The sequence below is a fragment of the Hakea prostrata genome, chromosome 5 (assembly GCF_041222555.1).
Source record: "Hakea prostrata isolate BN-2017 chromosome 5, UWA_Hpros_2, whole genome shotgun sequence".
Classification (NCBI taxonomy): Eukaryota; Viridiplantae; Streptophyta; class Magnoliopsida; order Proteales; family Proteaceae; genus Hakea; species Hakea prostrata.
Window position 1 is genome coordinate 55,203,974 of NC_142604.1, and position 17,788 is coordinate 55,221,761.

Here is a 17,788-nt window from a genome sequence, read left to right on the forward strand (position 1 = left end):
GAACTTATTTTAAATAACTATCTCTAACACATGGCCAATGTTTTCGTAGATAGCCTTGTCTACGATTCGATCAAACTCCATGTTTCCTCGGATATTTTTTTAAATTCAACCTGATCACTCCTTTCTCAATAATTTTTTATTTTTTATAAAAATCATTCATTAATTACATTAATTTTTTTAGTCTCAAATAATAGACCTTGAGATTCTCAGCTGTTAAAGTCAATCTTTCTCACACTCTCACAGAGAGTTTTGCCTACTTCGAGTTCAAATTTCATAAGTCTACTTGGGTCCTTTTTCATATTCAAGCTAATCACTGCCTTTATCAATTATTGAAAAACTTTTCTTTTCTTGGTAGACTCGATGCAGAATTGCCTACTAATTATATTAATTATCTTCATTCATCTAAACCAACAGGTACTCCATATAAGTATAATGATTAAGGTTCTCAACCCTTACAATCAATCTTTCTCTTAGACAGCCTTGCTTACTTTTTGTGTTCAAACTTGGAAGGTAATTCTCTCTCTCTCTCTCTCTCTCTCTCTCTCTCTCCCTCTCTCTTCTATTTTTTGTTTCTTTTGATGTTATGCATACATCTTTACCTTCTATCTGTTTATGGGCTCAGATCTTTGAAGAATAAAAGTATGAATGTTGAAGGCGAAATCAGTGGTGAAACCACGTCCTATAATAAGGAGCCCGTCTTCGATTTGGACAGCATCATTTTCGAGTTCGAAGATGAGAATACCCATGTAGAAACTTGCAAGCATTACTTATCAGACATTGGTAATTCAGGGAAGCGCAAATTCATTCTTGACAAGCTACTTCAGATGCCAGAGCCAATGATAAAAGAAGCCCTTCTGCAAGGCGATACATTCTTCGACAAACAGTAAGAATCGAGTTATCATTTTGAATTGAGAATAAAATCATACCAATTCTCACCCTCCTTTCTCTCTTGTTCATTATTTTGGATATTCTATAGGATAATGAAATTGTGGAGCACTGCTGATCCATCATGGGATCATGAGGCAAAAGTGTTTAAACTTCAAGTCTCGCTTACCGAAGAAAAAGTAGACTATGAGTCTGAAAGCAAGGGAACCTATACTGTGAAAGTGCGAAATTCTTCGAATGTAGGAAAGATATATGAAGAGCTCAAGGACAAGTTTAAGTCACTTCTCCACCCGGAATTGGGGTACGTATTGAGATATGATGGAAATACTTTAGAAAACTCTAAACTATTCTCAGATTACTCCATTCCAAACGGGGCAACCCTCCAGTTCGAGGGAATCAAACGAATCATAGAGTACTCTGTAGAAGTAAAAGTTGAAGGTGAAATTAGTGGCGAAACCTTCCCCTGTAATAAGGAACCCGTCTTTGATATCGACAACATCATTTTCCAGTTCGAAGATAAGTATGACCATGTAGAAGATTGCATGAAAGTCTTATCAAAATTTGATAATTCAAGGAAGCGCAAGTTCATTCTTGACGAGCTGCTTCGGATGCCAAAGCCAATAATAGAAGAAGCCCTCCTACAAGGCGAGTCATTCTTCGAGAAACGGTAAGAATTCGATATTATTACAACAAGATGATAATCTTTCTCTTGGCTTTCCAGTTTGAAAATTTATTTATTTATTTTTTTCTTCCATATTTTATAGGATAACGAAATTGTGGAGCATTGCTGACCCATCGTGGAATCATGAAGCAAAAGTGTTCAACCTAAAAGTTTCACTCGGAGAAATTATGAAGTCTGAAAGCGATGGAACCTATACAGTGAAAGTGCGAAACTCATCGAAGGTAGGAAACATATGTGAAGAACTAAAGGAGAAGTTTGAGTCATGGTTGGAATACGAGTACGTATTGAGATATGATGGAAATACTTTGGAAAACTCTAAGCTGTTCTCAGACTACTCCATCCCAAACCAGGCAACCCTTGAGTTCAGGAAAGTCAAACGAATCAAAAACTACGGAATAAGCATTAGGTTTGAATCGGAATAAGAAGAATTAGTTTTGAATGGGACTTGTTACCCACGAGGAGGGTTTGGTTTGATTCTTTCTGTGCTTTTTTTTAAAAAAAAATTTTCGTTGGGGTCGTTGGATTTGAATAACAAACTGTTTGAAAGTGTGATTATATCACAATGTTACGAGTTAGAAGTAGACAGATTCAGGATCAGACAAACTCACCCCTATGCCAATTTAATTTGTATTCTCTATTTAGATGTAAAATGGGTGTGCCTATTTGTATTTCATCCTGAATCAGCTATAATGATTATGTAACGTATTCTACAATATTCTCATTTCTTTTATGCATTCTAAAATTTAAATTGTCAAATTCTTACTTGGTCAACCAATTATTTGACAAGTCAGCGATCATACCCCCATGTGTCTAATATTTACGGTGCACCTCCCTTCACCTACGTTTTGAGATCTCCCTTTCTTCCTCTAGATCTACAGAAGCAGATCGAGATTGCTTTTGTCCCCCTTGCCCCCCAAGTTACAATGTTTTTTCCCCCCCACCGATTAATTCCATAATTCATACCAAAATGTCTTGGCCTCACCTCAACACCCAACTGTACCGTTGGATCAACCCCTAAGTCATGAGACACTTATCAATGACCAACTCACCCTCCACGTGGGCCCCCTCAATTGAGTGCTTGGTAGACTCCAAGTTCTCCCTATAAACCGAATTTTGAGAATCCTCCTCTCGTGCAAATTGCTTTGTATGGGCCCCCTCTTTTGACAACATGACTACCATTCTATCATTTTCAAAATTTTCATAAGTTAAAACTTTGGAGTCCACTTCATTACCCAACTCTTCCTGTGAATTATAGAGTGCATGACAGCTAAATTAATCTCCTCCCTTGGATTTGGTGATAAGGGAGCCAGAGTTTCTGTGATGAACTCTAACTCCCCTTATCCAGAGAGGATTTTTGTTTGTTGTAGCTGCTGGAACCTATAGCTAACTTTGGAGATTTTGCCACGTGTATAGAAAGTAACCAAATGGTGTGAAATAAAATGACAGAGATTATATTGTAAATATGACTTTTTCGTTTTACATTTAAGGAGTTAATAGTTTACAAACTTACAAAACAAAACCCCTAAATCTACCTCACTCTAATCCCCTCTTTCGCAAGCCCTAACCAGGAACAGACGGTTCTCCATACCTGAAGCTTATCAGATTTAGACAGCAGAGAAGCAAATTTCAATTTGGGAAAGCTCTTTTGGATCTTGGAGTAGAGCTAATCTAGAGCAGTTAAGTTTTTCCGACAAGAGGCACTTGGGCTTGATTCTGAAATCTTCAATCTCTTTGAGTATAGATCGCAATCTAAGGTGGTTTAATTGGAGATCTAGTGGTATTTCTAAGACTTTCATTGGTTTCTTTGGCAATGAAATCTAGAGAGAGAGAGAAAAAAGAAATCAAGAAATTAAGTTTTGACTAAGTGATGAATGAAGTGATGATGGGCTTAAGCTAACATCTAGATTGCCAAGGTCTAACCTCTGACTAGGTATGTGAGAATTTGACGGTTTCTTTTAGGGTTTCAAAATAGGGGATTAGAATTGGTTAGATTCAAGGGTTTTGTTTTGTAAATTTATAAACTATTAAATCCTCGAATGCAAAATAAAAAAGTCGTATTTACAATATAACCCCTGCATTTGTTTTTACACTGTTCAATTACTTTTTCTACACGTGGCAAAATCTCGACGGTTGCCTGCAAGCTCCATCTGCTATAACAAATAAAAATCCATCATACGGAGTGTGGCCTCCTCAGTAGGCAACAATTCATCCACTTATGCACTTTCCGCATTATTTAAAATTTTAAAAATTGATTTATGTGAATCCACTTCGTCCACAAACTCTTCTTCGTGGAACCCAAATGAATAACACGGCTTTGTGCATCAAAAGATTTGGAAATACTTGGAGTTTCCACCAAATTCTAAGGAATGGAGTACTTTTCTAAAGAAAAATAATAAAATTCTAAGGAATGTAAACATGATAATATGAAATCACAACGGGTCTACATATGATTTGCTCTTTATTTTTGGGGGGACCACAACCCCTTTTTTTCCCCCCCTAACCCCAAATTTGAAAGTGTTGTTCCATTGGCCTAAAATGAAGGTGTTGTCATTGTTGGCAACTTAAGTGGGCTTTGATATGGAAATTAGATTTGACAGAAAGAATCCAATTCAAATAAAGAAAACTCAAGAATCCCGTTTTTGAGGGTCTCTGTCCAGCGTTGATCAACCCTTTCATCGGATGGTCATACAGTGTCCGATTGAACCGATTTTTGGAGGAGAGCTTCACGACTTCTTGATCTTCAAATCCAACGGTGGGATTGTTCATTGGCGATCTCTAAGTTAGTCCGATTGGTACGTCAAAACACTCCTTGTTTAAGTCAGATAGGAACTCTGAGTTTGATTCAAACTCTGAGTCCAGTTTTGATCAACCTCTTCATCGGATGGTCATCCAGTGTCCGATTGATCCGATTTTTGGAGGAGAGCTTCACGACTTCTTGATCTTCAAATCCAACGGTGGGATTGTTCATTGGAGATCTAGAAGTTAGTCCGATTTGTACGTTAAAACACTCCTTGTTTAAGTCAGATAGGAACTCTGAGTTTGATTCAAACTCTGAGTTAAATTAATCTATAAAAGGAGAGCAAACTCCAGCAAAAGAGAGAACGTTTTGAGGAGATTGGGAATAGCGTGGAGGTCGAACCAGAAGACGTTGGTTGGCTATGGAGATCTGAAGCTTGGGAATAAGAAGTCTTTTGTTTTGCTAAATAAGAAAGAAAGTGAAAGAGAAGAAAAGAGAAGCAGCAAAAGAAAAGAAGGGAACATGGTTGTATGGCTTTTTTAAAGAGAGAAAACTGAAAAAGATTGAAAAGAGAGGAGGGAAAAAAAAAAAAAAAGAGTTGGAGAAAAAGAGAAACAAGTATTGTTACCATGCATCTTACACAAGTTGAGGTAACCCGTATTCACAAGTGATTGTCTATTATTTTCGAGGTTATGTTTAGTGATGAAGAATCTATCTCATGAATGTAATTTGGGGAACTTGAATTATTGGTTTACATTGTGACCTAGCAAGTTGGAGCTTGTCTAGGGGGTTGGGGTTGGTGCCTTTGTCTGAATTGCATTTTAGACTATAACAGGGATTGGTGTTCCTGGACTGTTGTAGCAGTCAAAATAATGTGACCTAGCAAGTTGGAGCTTGTCTAGGGGGTTGGGGTTGGTGCCCTTGTCTGAATTGCATTTTAGACTAAAGCAGGGATTGGTGTTCCTGGACTGTTGTAGCAGTCAAAATATCTATGAGTGTATTGAGTAATATACGAAACCCTAGGTTGGGTATTATTCCGTGGATGTAGGCAATTTGGCCGAACCACGTAAACTCTGGTGCATTGCGTTTTTGTTTATTTTTCTTTGTTGCACATATTGGAGTGCCTTGATTGCAGAGTGGTGGTACACTGTCTGGTAGACCCGACCACATTGTGGTGAATTTTTGAAGACACCGATTCACCCCCTCTCAGTGTCAATCTGGGAATAACAATTGGTATCAGAGCCAAGTTCCCGTGAAGAGAAGTGTAACCACTTCGGGATTTGATCAGAGAGTTTGTAAGAATGGCCACAAGTGAAGGCAGCTCCAAAGACTTTGGGAAAGTTCCTATTTTTGATGGTACAGGATATGTTTTTTGGAAAAGAAGAATGCAGATATACATCGGATCTCTAGGGTATGATGTATGGCAGTCTGTGATTAATGGCTATGAGGAACCAGTAGCTCCGCTTATAGACAATGAGGCAAAAATGGCTTATGCACACAATCTCAGGGCGTTAAATGCTATCATATCTGGGCTGAATAAAGAAGTCATGGCTAAAGTAATGGACCGTGTGATACGACTAAAAAAAGTCTGGGACAAAGTTGATAAGCATCTATGAAGGGGACATCAAAGTTAAGAAAGCCAAACTGCAAATCTTCAGAGCACAATTTAAAAGTCTTAAGATGACTGAAGAAGAAGACATAGACAGCTACAGGGTCAAAGTAAATGAGGTTGTAAACTCCATCAGAGGAGTTGGAGAAAAAATTGAAAATTCTGTGATATGTCAGAAAATTCTCCGATCTGTGCTTCCCAAATATGACTCCAAAGTCTCGGCCATTGAAGAAGCCAAAGACTTGGATACAATCACTCTTGATGAAGTACATGGAACACTTAAAACCTATGAGATGAGAACTGAAAAGGGAAAGTTCACAGAGAAGGAAGCAGCATTCAAAGCAATGAAGAAGCTAAGGGTCAAAGAAGAAAAAGAATCTGAAGACTCTGATGATGAACTTATAGCTTACTTAGCTAGAAAGTTTAAGAAAGGAACAAATAAACACAACGGAAAAGCACCTTTTAAGTACTTCAGTTGTGGTGGAATAGGACACTTTGCCTCTAAATGTCCTAAGAGAGGAAACATAGATGAAGAGGAAGATGAAGAGGAAGAGAGAAATGAATGCTACTCCTCTGAAGAAGAATCAGATGAAAATAATGACTCAACTGATGAGGTTTTATTTATGGCTATTGAAGATGATGAATCACCTCAAACTAAAGAAAAGTCTCGATGATAATGAAGACATCGAAGGTGAAATTGATTATGTTGGTGAGTTGTACTCTGCCTTGCTTGATCTCAAAAAGGAAAGGAAGAAAAATAGAGAAATGAAGAATCAACTTGAAAATTCTGAGACAAAAATCAAGGAGTTGACTGTCACAATTAGTGAATTGGAGCATGTTATAAATGACTCATCATCTTGCCTCTCTCTCAAGTGTATAGAGTGTGAAGAACTTGAGAAAGAAGTTGGAAGGTTAAGATCAAAACTTGAAGGAGAACAAAAGAGGAGTTATTTAGAAGCTACCACATCATCCACTCCAGTTACATTGAACTTAAAGGACAAGACAGTTGAAAATTAAGTGACAGGGACTACTCATTTTACTTCTACTTGGGGAAGAGATAAGGTACTAGATGAGATCTTGAGTGTTCAGAGGTCACCTCATATTAAAACTGGTCTTGGATACTCAAAGGGGGAATGTTCAAATGTAAATAAGACCAATGGAAATAGAAATACAACAAATCTAATGAGTCTTGATGAGGAGCACCAAAAGAATCCATATATTGGGAAGACCAAGCCAAAGATGAGTAAAGAAGGCTATACTGGAGCTTATCATAAAACATTTAATGGTCAAGGCTTTAATGGGTATTGTTATGGATGCAACAACTTTGGACATAAAGTGACAAACTGTAGAAGACAAAACAAGGTTGTGGCATTCAACAACATAAACAGATTTGCTCCATTGGATAAAGTTAAAATAGAATGCTTCAGGTGTTTCAAGTTGGGACATATTGCAAAATATTGTTGGACTGCTCTTCCTTCACAGAAGGAGATAAACCTTCCCCAAAAGCTAGCTCAAAGACATGCACAAACAATTCAAAGAAAACCGATGGAACCTATTGATGTATCAGATAAAGCAGTTTGGGTTGAGAAAGGACAAAAAGGAAAAATGATAAATTCCTTGGTAGTTCAAACAGCTTTCAAGGCTCATAGTAGCGAGACACCTTGGATTCTTGATAGTGGGTGTTCCACACATATGACAGGTGACAAGAATAGGTTCTCAAGCCTTAATGTAGTGAAAGGTGGTTCAGTGAGATTTGGCAACAATGATGGGGCCAAAATTGAAGGTAGAGGCTCAGTTAAGCTGGATAAAGGAAAGTTAAAGTCCAATAATGTTCTATATGTGAGTGGGCTCAAACACAATCTTCTTAGTGTGAGCCAAATCTGTGATGGTGGATATGAAGTTCTTTTCACTAAAAAAAAAAGGTTGTGAAACCAAGAAGCCAAAAAATGGCAAAGCAGTGGCTTTAGGAACCAGAACAACCGGAAACTTATATGTCTTATCAAACACTAGTGAAGACAGGGGCATGGTGAGTCAAGAGGATGAAAGCTTGTTATGGCATAAGAGATTAAGAGTAAAGCTTGGGGTTGTGGCTCCAAGGGGGAGTAAGTGAGAAAATACATAGAACATCATCTCTCCATAGGATAGGAAGGTGCAGTGGGCACTCCTATGGAATAGTCTATGTAGGGGGAGCTCTATGGTAGGGGGAGCACAAAGCACCCTTTGTACTTGTTGTCAAAGGGGGAGAGAAAAGAGAAAAGGAGGTTGAGTTGCCAACAATCCCAAAGGGGGAGATTGTTGTTCCATTGGCCTAAAATGAAGGTGTTGTCATTGTTGGCAACTTAAGTGGGCTTTGATATGGAAATTAGATTTGACAGAAAGAATCCAATTCAAATAAAGAAAACTCAAGAATCCCGTTTTTGAGGGTCTCTGTCCAGCGTTGATCAACCCTTTCATCGGATGGTCATACAGTGTCCGATTGAACCGATTTTTGGAGGAGAGCTTCACGACTTCTTGATCTTCAAATCCAACGGTGGGATTGTTCATTGGAGATCTCTAAGTTAGTCCGATTGGTACGTCAAAACACTCCTTGTTTAAGTCAGATAGGAACTCTGAGTTTGATTCAAACTCTGAGTCCAGTTTTGATCAACCTCTTCATCGGATGGTCATCCAGTGTCCGATTGAGCCGATTTTTGGAGGAGAGCTTCACGACTTCTTGATCTTCAAATCCAACGGTGGGATTGTTCATTGGAGATCTAGAAGTTAGTCCGATTTGTACGTTAAAACACTCCTTGTTTAAGTCAGATAGGAACTCTGAGTTTGATTCAAACTCTGAGTTAAATTAATCTATAAAAGGAGAGCAAACTCCAGCAAAAGAGAGAACGTTTTGAGGAGCTTGGGAATAGCGTGGAGGTCGAACCAGAAGACGTTGGTTGGCTATTGAGATCTGAAGCTTGGGAATAAGAAGTCTTTTGTTTTGTTGAATAAGAAAGAAAGTGAAAGAGAAGAAAAGAGAAGCAGCAGAAGAAAAGAAGGGAACATGGTTGTATGGCTTTTTGAAAGAGAGAAAACTGAAAAAGATTGAAAAGAAAAAAAAAAAAAAAAAAAAAAAAGAGTTGGAGAAAAAGAGAAACAAGTATTGTTACCATGCATCTTACACAAGTTGAGGTAACCCGTATTCACAAGTGATTGTCTATTATTTTCGAGGTTATGTTTAGTGATGAAGAATCTATCTCATGAATGTAATTTGGGGAACTTGAATTATTGGTTTACATTGTGACCTAGCAAGTTGGAGCTTGTCTAGGGGGTTGGGGTTGGTGCCTTTGTCTGAATTGCATTTTAGACTATAACGAGGATTGGTGTTCCTGGACTGTTGTAGATCAAAATAATGTGACCTAGCAAGTTGGAGCTTGTCTAGGGGTTGGGGTTGGTGCCCTTGTCTGAATTGCATTTTAGACTAAAGCAGGGATTGGTGTTCCTGGACTGTTGTAGCAGTCAAAATATCTATGAGTGTATTGAGTAATATACGAAACCCTAGGTTGGGTATTATTCCGTGGATGTAGGCAATTTGGCCGAACCACGTAAACTCTGGTGCATTGTGTTTTTGTTTATTTTTCTTTGTTGCACATATTGGAGTGCCTTGATTGCAGAGTGGTGGTACACTGTCTGGTAGACCCAGCCACATTGTGGTGAATTTTTGAAGACACTGATTCACCCCCTCGGGGAGGAGGGGAAAGAGGGGGAGGAAACTCGGGGGTTGTCACCACTGGAATGATCGTCCATGGGCTGTTGCAAAAATCCCGCTGTAAGCTTGCTTTCCATTCATTCCAAAAGAACTTGTAATACTGACGAACATCATCGGAAAGCTCACCATAAATGAATTTATCAGTGAAGATTTCACAGCAAAGATTGTTAAAGAGAGAAGCGACCTTCTCATCGTCACCCAAGTGATTTGAAATAATATCACAATTACGGAGAACAGCAACATCAGCAGCAGAGTTGATAAGGTAATCCATCAAGATAGCATATGATGTTATACAGTGCCTGCCTTTAAAACGATGTTGCTCGTAAGCTATAAGATTACGGAAAAAGGGATCTCTGAAGTCACACATATTGGAGGGATTTCAATTACTCCATTTTTGTTGAACTGCAAATCCATCAAGCTACCATCTTCAAGGCCTCTCTTGAACTGAACACCAGAATGCCAGAGCTCCGTCACGCATGGTGAATTTTTAAATTTCTTGTACCTTTTCTCTTTGTTGCAGAAATAACTAGTGATTCCGACAATTAGAAAGGATGCAAGCTTTCGAGGTAATACACCACTCAGGACACAGGGAGAAGAAATTGAAGATGTTAATGAAGGAAGGAATGCTTCAGTAGGTGTGACCCAAACAACTAAAGGTTTGGAAATTTTCTTAAATTATGTTATGGAATCACAGCCGATCGGTTAGATTAATATGAGAGTTGTGGAATCTCACTAGAAAATCCTGGAAATTAGTTAGGGGGTGAGTTTGCATTATTTGGAAAAAGAGTTCATAATTTTCAGTTCAAGTGTGAGGGAGACATGACTGAGGTTTGGCATCGTGGAGGGTGGAAGGTCAGAAATCAGTCTATCCACTTTCAGAGATGGCATCCAGATTTCAACATTAATGCCGCTCAACTAGTAGCTAACTTGATGTGTTTGTGTTTTCCAGATTTGCCTCTAGAATATTGGCATGAAAAGCTTCTACTTTCAATTGCAAAGACTGTGAGGCCCTGTGTGACTTGCTCGGAGAATACCTACGGGTTATGTTGGTTATTATGCAAGAATTTTGTTAGAGTTAGGAGAAAGTGATCTTAGGGACCCAACGCTAGAGTCCGTTAAATCCAATGATTTCAGAGATTCAATTGATGTTGTGAGATCGACCGTTGAAGTTGATTCTCTAACTCAAGCTCCAATGGATGATAAAGTGTCTCAAGATTTAAGGGTTGAGCCAACGGTTTGTTTGGGTGTTGCGGTGAGGCCGAGGCGTTTATGGTATTAACCAATGGGGGAAAAGAAGACTTGGTGAGAGAGGTGAAAAGAATCAGCCCTGTTTAGAGTTTGCTAGTCTAGATGAAAAAAGGCAGGTATCAAACATCCAAAGTTATACTATATCATTACCTGGGCAAATTAAAATTGTTTTTAGGGAAATTGTGAAAATTGATAGACTCTTGGTGGAGGGAGAAAAAAGTTAGATGAACAATCAGACTTAAATTATTGGCTCTTCTAGTAGGGAAGGTAGTTCTATTTAAAAATCCTTTCATGAAAATATTCTTTGGAATATCAGGGGTGTGGCTTGGATCTATGCTTTGCAAATTTATTTCTTCCTAGTGATCTTTTCTTTTAGCTATTCTTAATGCAAATGACCTTTTAGCCAAAAAAAAAAAAAAAAGAGAAATTATTGGCATCAAATGGCATTGAAAGGTGTATGAGAAACTTTTAATTACTTGGTAAGGTAAAATAGAGGAGAGATAAAGCTCACAGTAAAATGGGCATAGGCCCAAAAGGGAGGTGCACCAAGTATTAGGTTAAGGGAGGTACATTAGGATTGCCTATGATGCACAGTGTGGAGAATGAAGCATATTGGTTAATCAATTCCCCTACACATGTGTTATTAGATCGTAAGTAATCCAATGGTATATGTTATATATTAGTCAAGTATAGTGCAAATGCATGAACTATATTAAAATGTGATCAGTGCCATAAGGAGTAGGGATGTAACTGGATAACCAAAATTTGCTTTCAAATTCGTGTCCATTTACATTTAGGGGTATTCAAATCCGTTTGATTATTAATAGGATGCGGATATGGTAATACCCTTCCGACTAATTATTTTTCGTCCCATAAAATTATCCAATAAGTTACTTGGATTTGTTTTCTTATTTTGATAAAAAAAAAAAGAAACAATATATATATATATATATATATATATATATTTCAGATATGTGGATATTTTTTTGCTAATATAAATGCCAAAGCTAAATTTCAAACCTAACTCTCATAAATAAAAAGGTAAAAATATCAATAGGTAGTCAAAAACTTGTATCCAATCTTTATTCACACTCGTTTAGAAGAATCTATTTAAAAAGATAACTATTTGATTATTATGAATTCGACTGATTCCTTCCTAATATAATAGGATGCAGATATAGTAATTGAAAGAGAACATGGAAACAAAAAATCATTGAGGGAAGGATAGAATTTAGGAGAAGATTTTTTATATTTCCTTTTTTTAAGTGTAACTAATAACTAATTATTAGTAATTGAAATGCAAAAAAAAATCCAATAATTTATAGGTAAAGAAGTAATAGACAAGAATAAAATAAAGATATTTCTAAGAAAAAGAAGGATAGACAAAAATTTGCCACGAAAGAGGAGTACGTGCTTTTATATAATGGTTCTAAGTGTTTATCTATATAAAACATAACAGAGTTACATCAAACTAACAAGCCATGAAGTATGAATAGGTCAAACCATCAAACACGACACTGATAGGGGCATCCCAGCCAGTCAGCTAGAGATCAACGAAGTTGTTTTCCTCCTTTGGAATAAAAGGAACATTACATATGGCAAACAAGGAACACAAAGATACATCATTATAACATGGCATAACTAAAACCATGTCAAGCACTTCCCTAACAACTGATGATTGCAACTAACTAGCCATTGGTAACATCCACCAGAAACTGACCATTGGAAAATTCCACTAATACTGCGGCAAATAAACTTAATGTGTCGGATCCAAATCAACTAGGACTGGGGGGAGTCCCATAAAAAAAAGGGGGCCCTAAAAAACAAAAATAATTTTTCGAGACAAACAAAAAATCAAAAAACACACTATTCTTCCCCCCTTTTTTTTTTTTGTTCTAAAAAAAAAAAAACCCAAATTTCCTTTTTCAATAAAAAAAAAATAATAATTTTTTTTTTTTTGGAGAAAAGGAGACTTTATATTAATAGAAATAAATAAAATACAAACAATAATACAGGATTAGGTTCTAAAGAACCTACGACCCTGTCGCTCTTCTACAACATATTGAGAGAGCTCAGCAGGCAAAGAGAGAGGATCCAACAAAATTTCTTGGTCCGACGTTGCCAATCCGGCTAAAAAATCCGCGCACCTATTAGTCTCCCTAACACCATGCACCAAAATATACTCCTGAAACAGGGATCTCAAGTGAAGAATATCCTCAACAATGTGTAGTATCCCCCAATGTGGACGGTAAGTACCCAGTAAAGTCCTAATTGCCACTTCGGAGTCTGAATGCACCAAAACCTTATTGCAGCCGTATTGTTGCGCAAATTGCAAGCCACACCGAATTGCAAGCATCTCAGCATGAAAAACACCCACATTAGCACAACCACCAGAACAAGCAAAAATAACATCACCCCTGCAATTTCGAGCCATAGCACCATACCCTCCAATATGTCCCCGGAGAGAACCGTCACAGTTGATCAGGATCCAACCCCATGGCGGCGGTAACCAATAATGAACAGAACTCTTACCTGAGCAAAAGAAACCGAAATACCCCAACTAGAGAAGAATTGTCTCTGTCTCGGGCAATCCTCCACCACTAGCTTTGCAATTTGAAACCGTAATCGGGTCATCTTAGCCACTAAGTAAAAGATGTCAAGGTCACTCCGAGAGCCCTTCTGAAAGGTACGATTATTCCTTTCCTGCCACAAAAAGTAAATCATGGTAACAAAGCTGAATCGTCTCACATCATTCAAGCTATCGAATCCCCTGAAATGCTCAATGCACCATTGCAAGGCGTCTGCCCACGAGAGAGGACCTGGATCCTTGAGCCCATGAAGGATCATGAGACGGCTCCAAACACCAAAAGAGAAAGGACATGAGAAGAAGATATGAGCATGCGATTCTCCTACCGATTGGCATAATGAGCAAGTTGGGTCAATATTCTTACCCCATGAGATTAATCGGTCCTTGGTAGGAAGGCGCTCAAGGCAGGCTAGCCAAGCAACAAAAGCGAACCGTTTTGGATTTTTAGAAGACCAAATCACATTATACCAACCCACTTCTTCACTTGCTTGACGAAGCATACTATAAGCCGAACTAATAGTGAAATCACCCAAAAACCCGGCCCCCCCCCCCCCCCCCCCCCCCCAAAAAAAAAAATTTATTTTAAACAAAAAAGTGGGGGGGGGGGCGGAGCGTGCCTAATTTCTATTTAAGCAAAAAGAAAAAATATTTTTTTTTTTATTTTTTATAGTTTTGGTTTTTTCTTCTTTTTTTTCAAAAAAAAATTTTTTTTAAGCAAAGAAAAGAAAGAAGAAAAAAAATTATTAATAAGAAAAAAAAAAAAAATGAAATTGAAAAAAACGACCGAGGAAAATAAGATTTCCTTCCGTCATTCCACAAAAATGAAAAACCAAAATGAGTTATAGGGAGAGTTGTAGAGCTTTGAGACACGGTCCAGGGAAAAGGTTCCTCTAGGTAAAGACTAGCATTCATTGTAAACTAATTCTCTTTTTCGGATATCATTGTGAATCGTTAGATGAATTAGGCCTGGAAGAGCTATACTTACGCCGCACAGATTGAAGGGACCTTATCAATTTGCTCTCACTTAATAAACAAAAATCTGTTAAAATTTAAGGTGAAATTAGGGAAGGTGGTGGCTGAACGGCCGTGTAAATTGCTTGGCTTAACAGTTCTAGAAATCGTACCATCATATTTGGTGGGGTTAAATCTAAATCGTGCATCAAAACGGTTCAGATTTAATTCAATACATTTAATGGTATGATTTATTTACACATCTATTCAGCCATATTTATGCCATGAAATTATTTATCTACCCCAAAACTAATCCATTGGCATAATAATTCCCTCCCTCCACCACCATCACCGGCAACCACCCACCACTTCCGTGAGCGAAAAATTTTGTTTTCTTTTCTTGTCATCCTCTCCTCCTCTATTCAGCCAATGATGTGAAATTTAGTGCAATTATTTTATTTCGAACTCTTTGAATATAACAATGAGGGGAGAGGATTTTATAAATGAATGTGTACCAATACTTCGCTTCATACTTTCTAGTGCAAATATTTGTAAAAATCTAATTCACACATAGGTAAAATCGCCCTATGTCTATTTGGGTCTTCTCTTTATATTTAACCTAATAATCAACTTCTTTTTTTTGGTACAAAGGAGCTTTATTAAGCGCGGCAGAGGATAGGAATATTAATGTGCCACAGCAATAGTCGAACCCACGACCTGTTCACTAAGAGGTATTGGTTTCACCACTAGAACAACTCTGCGTTGGCAATAATCAACTTTTTATGTATGAAAACAAAAATCATTAGCTCCATTGTTAAAAGATAGAGTCGATTTTATACACGACAATGTGAGTACTATCCTATCCCGGATTCATGAATATCCATTCAAGAGGTTAGCAGGCCAGATAAAGATTCTTTTTACTTCATATTAAAATGAAGAAAAAAAATTAAAAACAAAATAAAATTGTAGCAACTAGTCGATCCAAGACTTTGGTGTTGTAAAGACATCCAATTTCTTTGACAAATTTCAAAAAAAAAAAAAAAAAAAAAAAAACCAAGAATCACTTTTATTTCATTGACCAGCTTGACCTGAATAGTAGTTGATAGCATTCCAAGTTTCCAACACAACCTGACTGGTGGATGTCGCTGCAGGGAGGCTCTGGAACCCTAGTTAATTCAATTTCTGAAACGTGAGGTTTTCCCAGTCAGAGATATCGTAGTCTGATAACTTGTTGGAATTTTGTAGAGTCAAATTTCCGTATCTCAATACGTACGTGTCTCGTTCCGACTTGATCCTGTGCTTATATTTACGCTTTAGATGTTCGAGTAAGTCTTGTACCGTCGAATCGAATGGCATTGGAACTGATGTAGTAATCTCAGAACCCTTGTGCTCCACTGCCCTCGTAAAACGCGGACGTACGTCAAAAATTTTCATATTTGGCTCCCAGTGAACGGCCGTATAGTCGCAGGCCGGTTTGATCTCTATTCTTTTTGGCAACACTATAGTTTTCTCTCTTACCATGGGCACTTTAATTCCTGAAACGATAAAGTATGGCTGCTGATCTCCATCTCCTATTGTATATCTTCTTGGTTGATTGATCCAAGCAAAAAGCCACCGGCAAAAAATAGATGATTTCATAAGTTCGATCGTGTTGAAAGTGAAACCAAAGGAATTACAATAACCAGCAAAATATGATATAGTAGATCCCTGATCAATACAACAACACTTTAACCAAAAAAAAAATGTCAATTGTATGAAAATCCTTACTTGAAAAATGATAGGCGGTGCTCATAGTAATGGTGTAACTTATCATTTGGCGTTCTCAACATCTCCCCCAAAATCCATTTGTCTATCATTGACTCACTCATTGAATCTAATAACTTCTGGCAATTCATAGAGTGGTTGTCGTCCGCCTCGTCCGCCTGTGCCTGTCGATTTACAGGGAGAAACAGCAATTACCAACATGGTTAGCTAAGAGTATGAAAAATTAATAGAAAAGAACGATGAAAGCCAAGCCAACACGAGAGAGATAAATTACCATTTAGTGAAGAAGACGTCTGCAGAAGGTTTCTCCAAGATATATCTAAGCAGAAAAACAATCATTGATCAGAAGGAATTTAAGGAAGTTGCAGGTTCTATCTTATTAGTTACAACAGTTTATTGAGTGAATACTATATATTCCAACAATTCACTGGATCTATATCCAACCTTCACACTTGGAGATCGATACGTGAAAATCGTAATAGTTTTAAAATAAACAATTCAGAGTACTGAGTGCTAGCTATTACCTTTGAATGCCAAAGCCCGTGAAAAGAAAGATTAATGGTGGCGACTTGACATCGATCTCAAACGTTCTATTTATACTATACATATACCAGTAATTTGAATTTAGAATCCCTCTTGCATGTTCACTGCATTAGGGAACCTTAGTACGAAATAAACAAGAGTGAGTGGTATTACCTGCTTTGAATGCCAAAGCCCGTGAAGCTGCCCTCGAGAAAGATTAATGGTGGTGACTTCACATCTCAAACATTCTATTTATAGTACACATTCACAAGGCCTGTAGCTATTTGAATTTAGAATTCACACTTTCTAATTGTCTATTTGCCTTGTAAATATATAATTGCATAACCACAGGGATCGATTAGCTGGACTAATGGCACTAGTTTAAACGAAAATAATTTTAAATATATATATTTTTTGGGGTTATAATCATATTCAAATTTGGATTGAACTTGAGTCTGATGGTTTACCAACAACTCCTTGATTGATCCTGTTCTATGCATTTAAAAAAAAAATGACAAAAGAAAATAGGGGTCCGAAACACAAAATTTCAAAAATACCCCTTTCTTACTCATGGGGTTGCCCGAGGAGACCCCTATCCAATCAACCCTACCCTTAGAAATTACACAAAGATTGAGTTTTGTGGACAGTTACCCCGTGGCACTGCTTCAACACTTAGCTCACTACACATCAGAATGATCTTACTTGATCTTGGAGACTTTTTCAAAGTGTCGACTGTGAACTCTTAATCCACTTTTCTAGTCCGTCAATGCTCGAGTTAGCTTTTCTTACAAAACTTAGCAAAACTTCAGGTTCATCATCTTCATCATCCGATTTCATTCGTTCAGGTTTCAATCGAATGGTCTCTGTTTTGATGGCTCACAGCTGTCTTTTACTCGTGTTCCATTCTTGGACTTACAATATGGGTTTCTGGGTTAGGATCATAGGGGATTTCATAGTTGCAGCCATGCCGACATTGCTTTCTTAGGGTAGTAAATGAGATGATTCCCGACATTGCCTTCTTAGGGTAGTAAATGAGACGATTCGTTGTTACAACACGACGA

The 17,788-nt window shown here is 37.6% G+C and overlaps 2 protein-coding genes and 1 long non-coding RNA gene across 3 annotated transcripts; 1 reads left to right on the forward strand and 2 right to left on the reverse strand.

The window, feature by feature from the left end:
* Positions 1-400: 400 nt before the first annotated feature.
* On the forward strand, positions 401-2,076 carry LOC149016644 (uncharacterized). Its single transcript, XM_089157097.1, has 4 exons — positions 401-510; positions 623-883; positions 977-1,552; positions 1,650-2,076. Exons 2-4 carry the CDS (start codon positions 642-644, stop codon positions 1,987-1,989), a joined length of 1,158 nt encoding a protein of 385 aa, XP_089013223.1. The 5' UTR covers positions 401-510; positions 623-641; the 3' UTR covers positions 1,990-2,076.
* A 10,844-nt stretch (positions 2,077-12,920) lies between these two features.
* Positions 12,921-13,337, reverse strand: LOC149016645 (uncharacterized). Its single transcript, XM_089156798.1, has one exon. The coding sequence runs from the start codon at positions 13,335-13,337 to the stop codon at positions 12,921-12,923; it is 417 nt and encodes a 138-aa protein (XP_089012924.1).
* A 2,198-nt stretch (positions 13,338-15,535) lies between these two features.
* On the reverse strand, positions 15,536-16,943 carry LOC149016646 (uncharacterized). The gene is made up of 4 exons (XR_016173721.1): positions 16,902-16,943; positions 16,480-16,524; positions 16,209-16,369; positions 15,536-16,023 (listed from the first exon to the last, which is right to left on the reverse strand). It is a non-coding gene; the product is annotated as an uncharacterized LOC149016646 (long non-coding RNA).
* Between the last annotated feature and the right edge of the window lie 845 nt (positions 16,944-17,788).

What these genes read in the sequence shown, in the direction of transcription:
- LOC149016645 (XM_089156798.1), bottom strand. Translation starts at nt 13,337, where the DNA reads ATGGCTCGAAATTGCAGGGGTGATGTTATTTTTGCTTGTTCTGGTGGT.
- LOC149016644 (XM_089157097.1), top strand. Translation starts at nt 642, where the DNA reads ATGAATGTTGAAGGCGAAATCAGTGGTGAAACCACGTCCTATAATAAG. An exon ending in GATACATTCTTCGACAAACA is followed by an intron (nt 884 to 976) that starts GTAAGAATCGAG and finishes GATATTCTATAG; the next exon opens with GATAATGAAATTGTGGAGCA. An exon ending in GAGTCATTCTTCGAGAAACG is followed by an intron (nt 1,553 to 1,649) that starts GTAAGAATTCGA and finishes CATATTTTATAG; the next exon opens with GATAACGAAATTGTGGAGCA.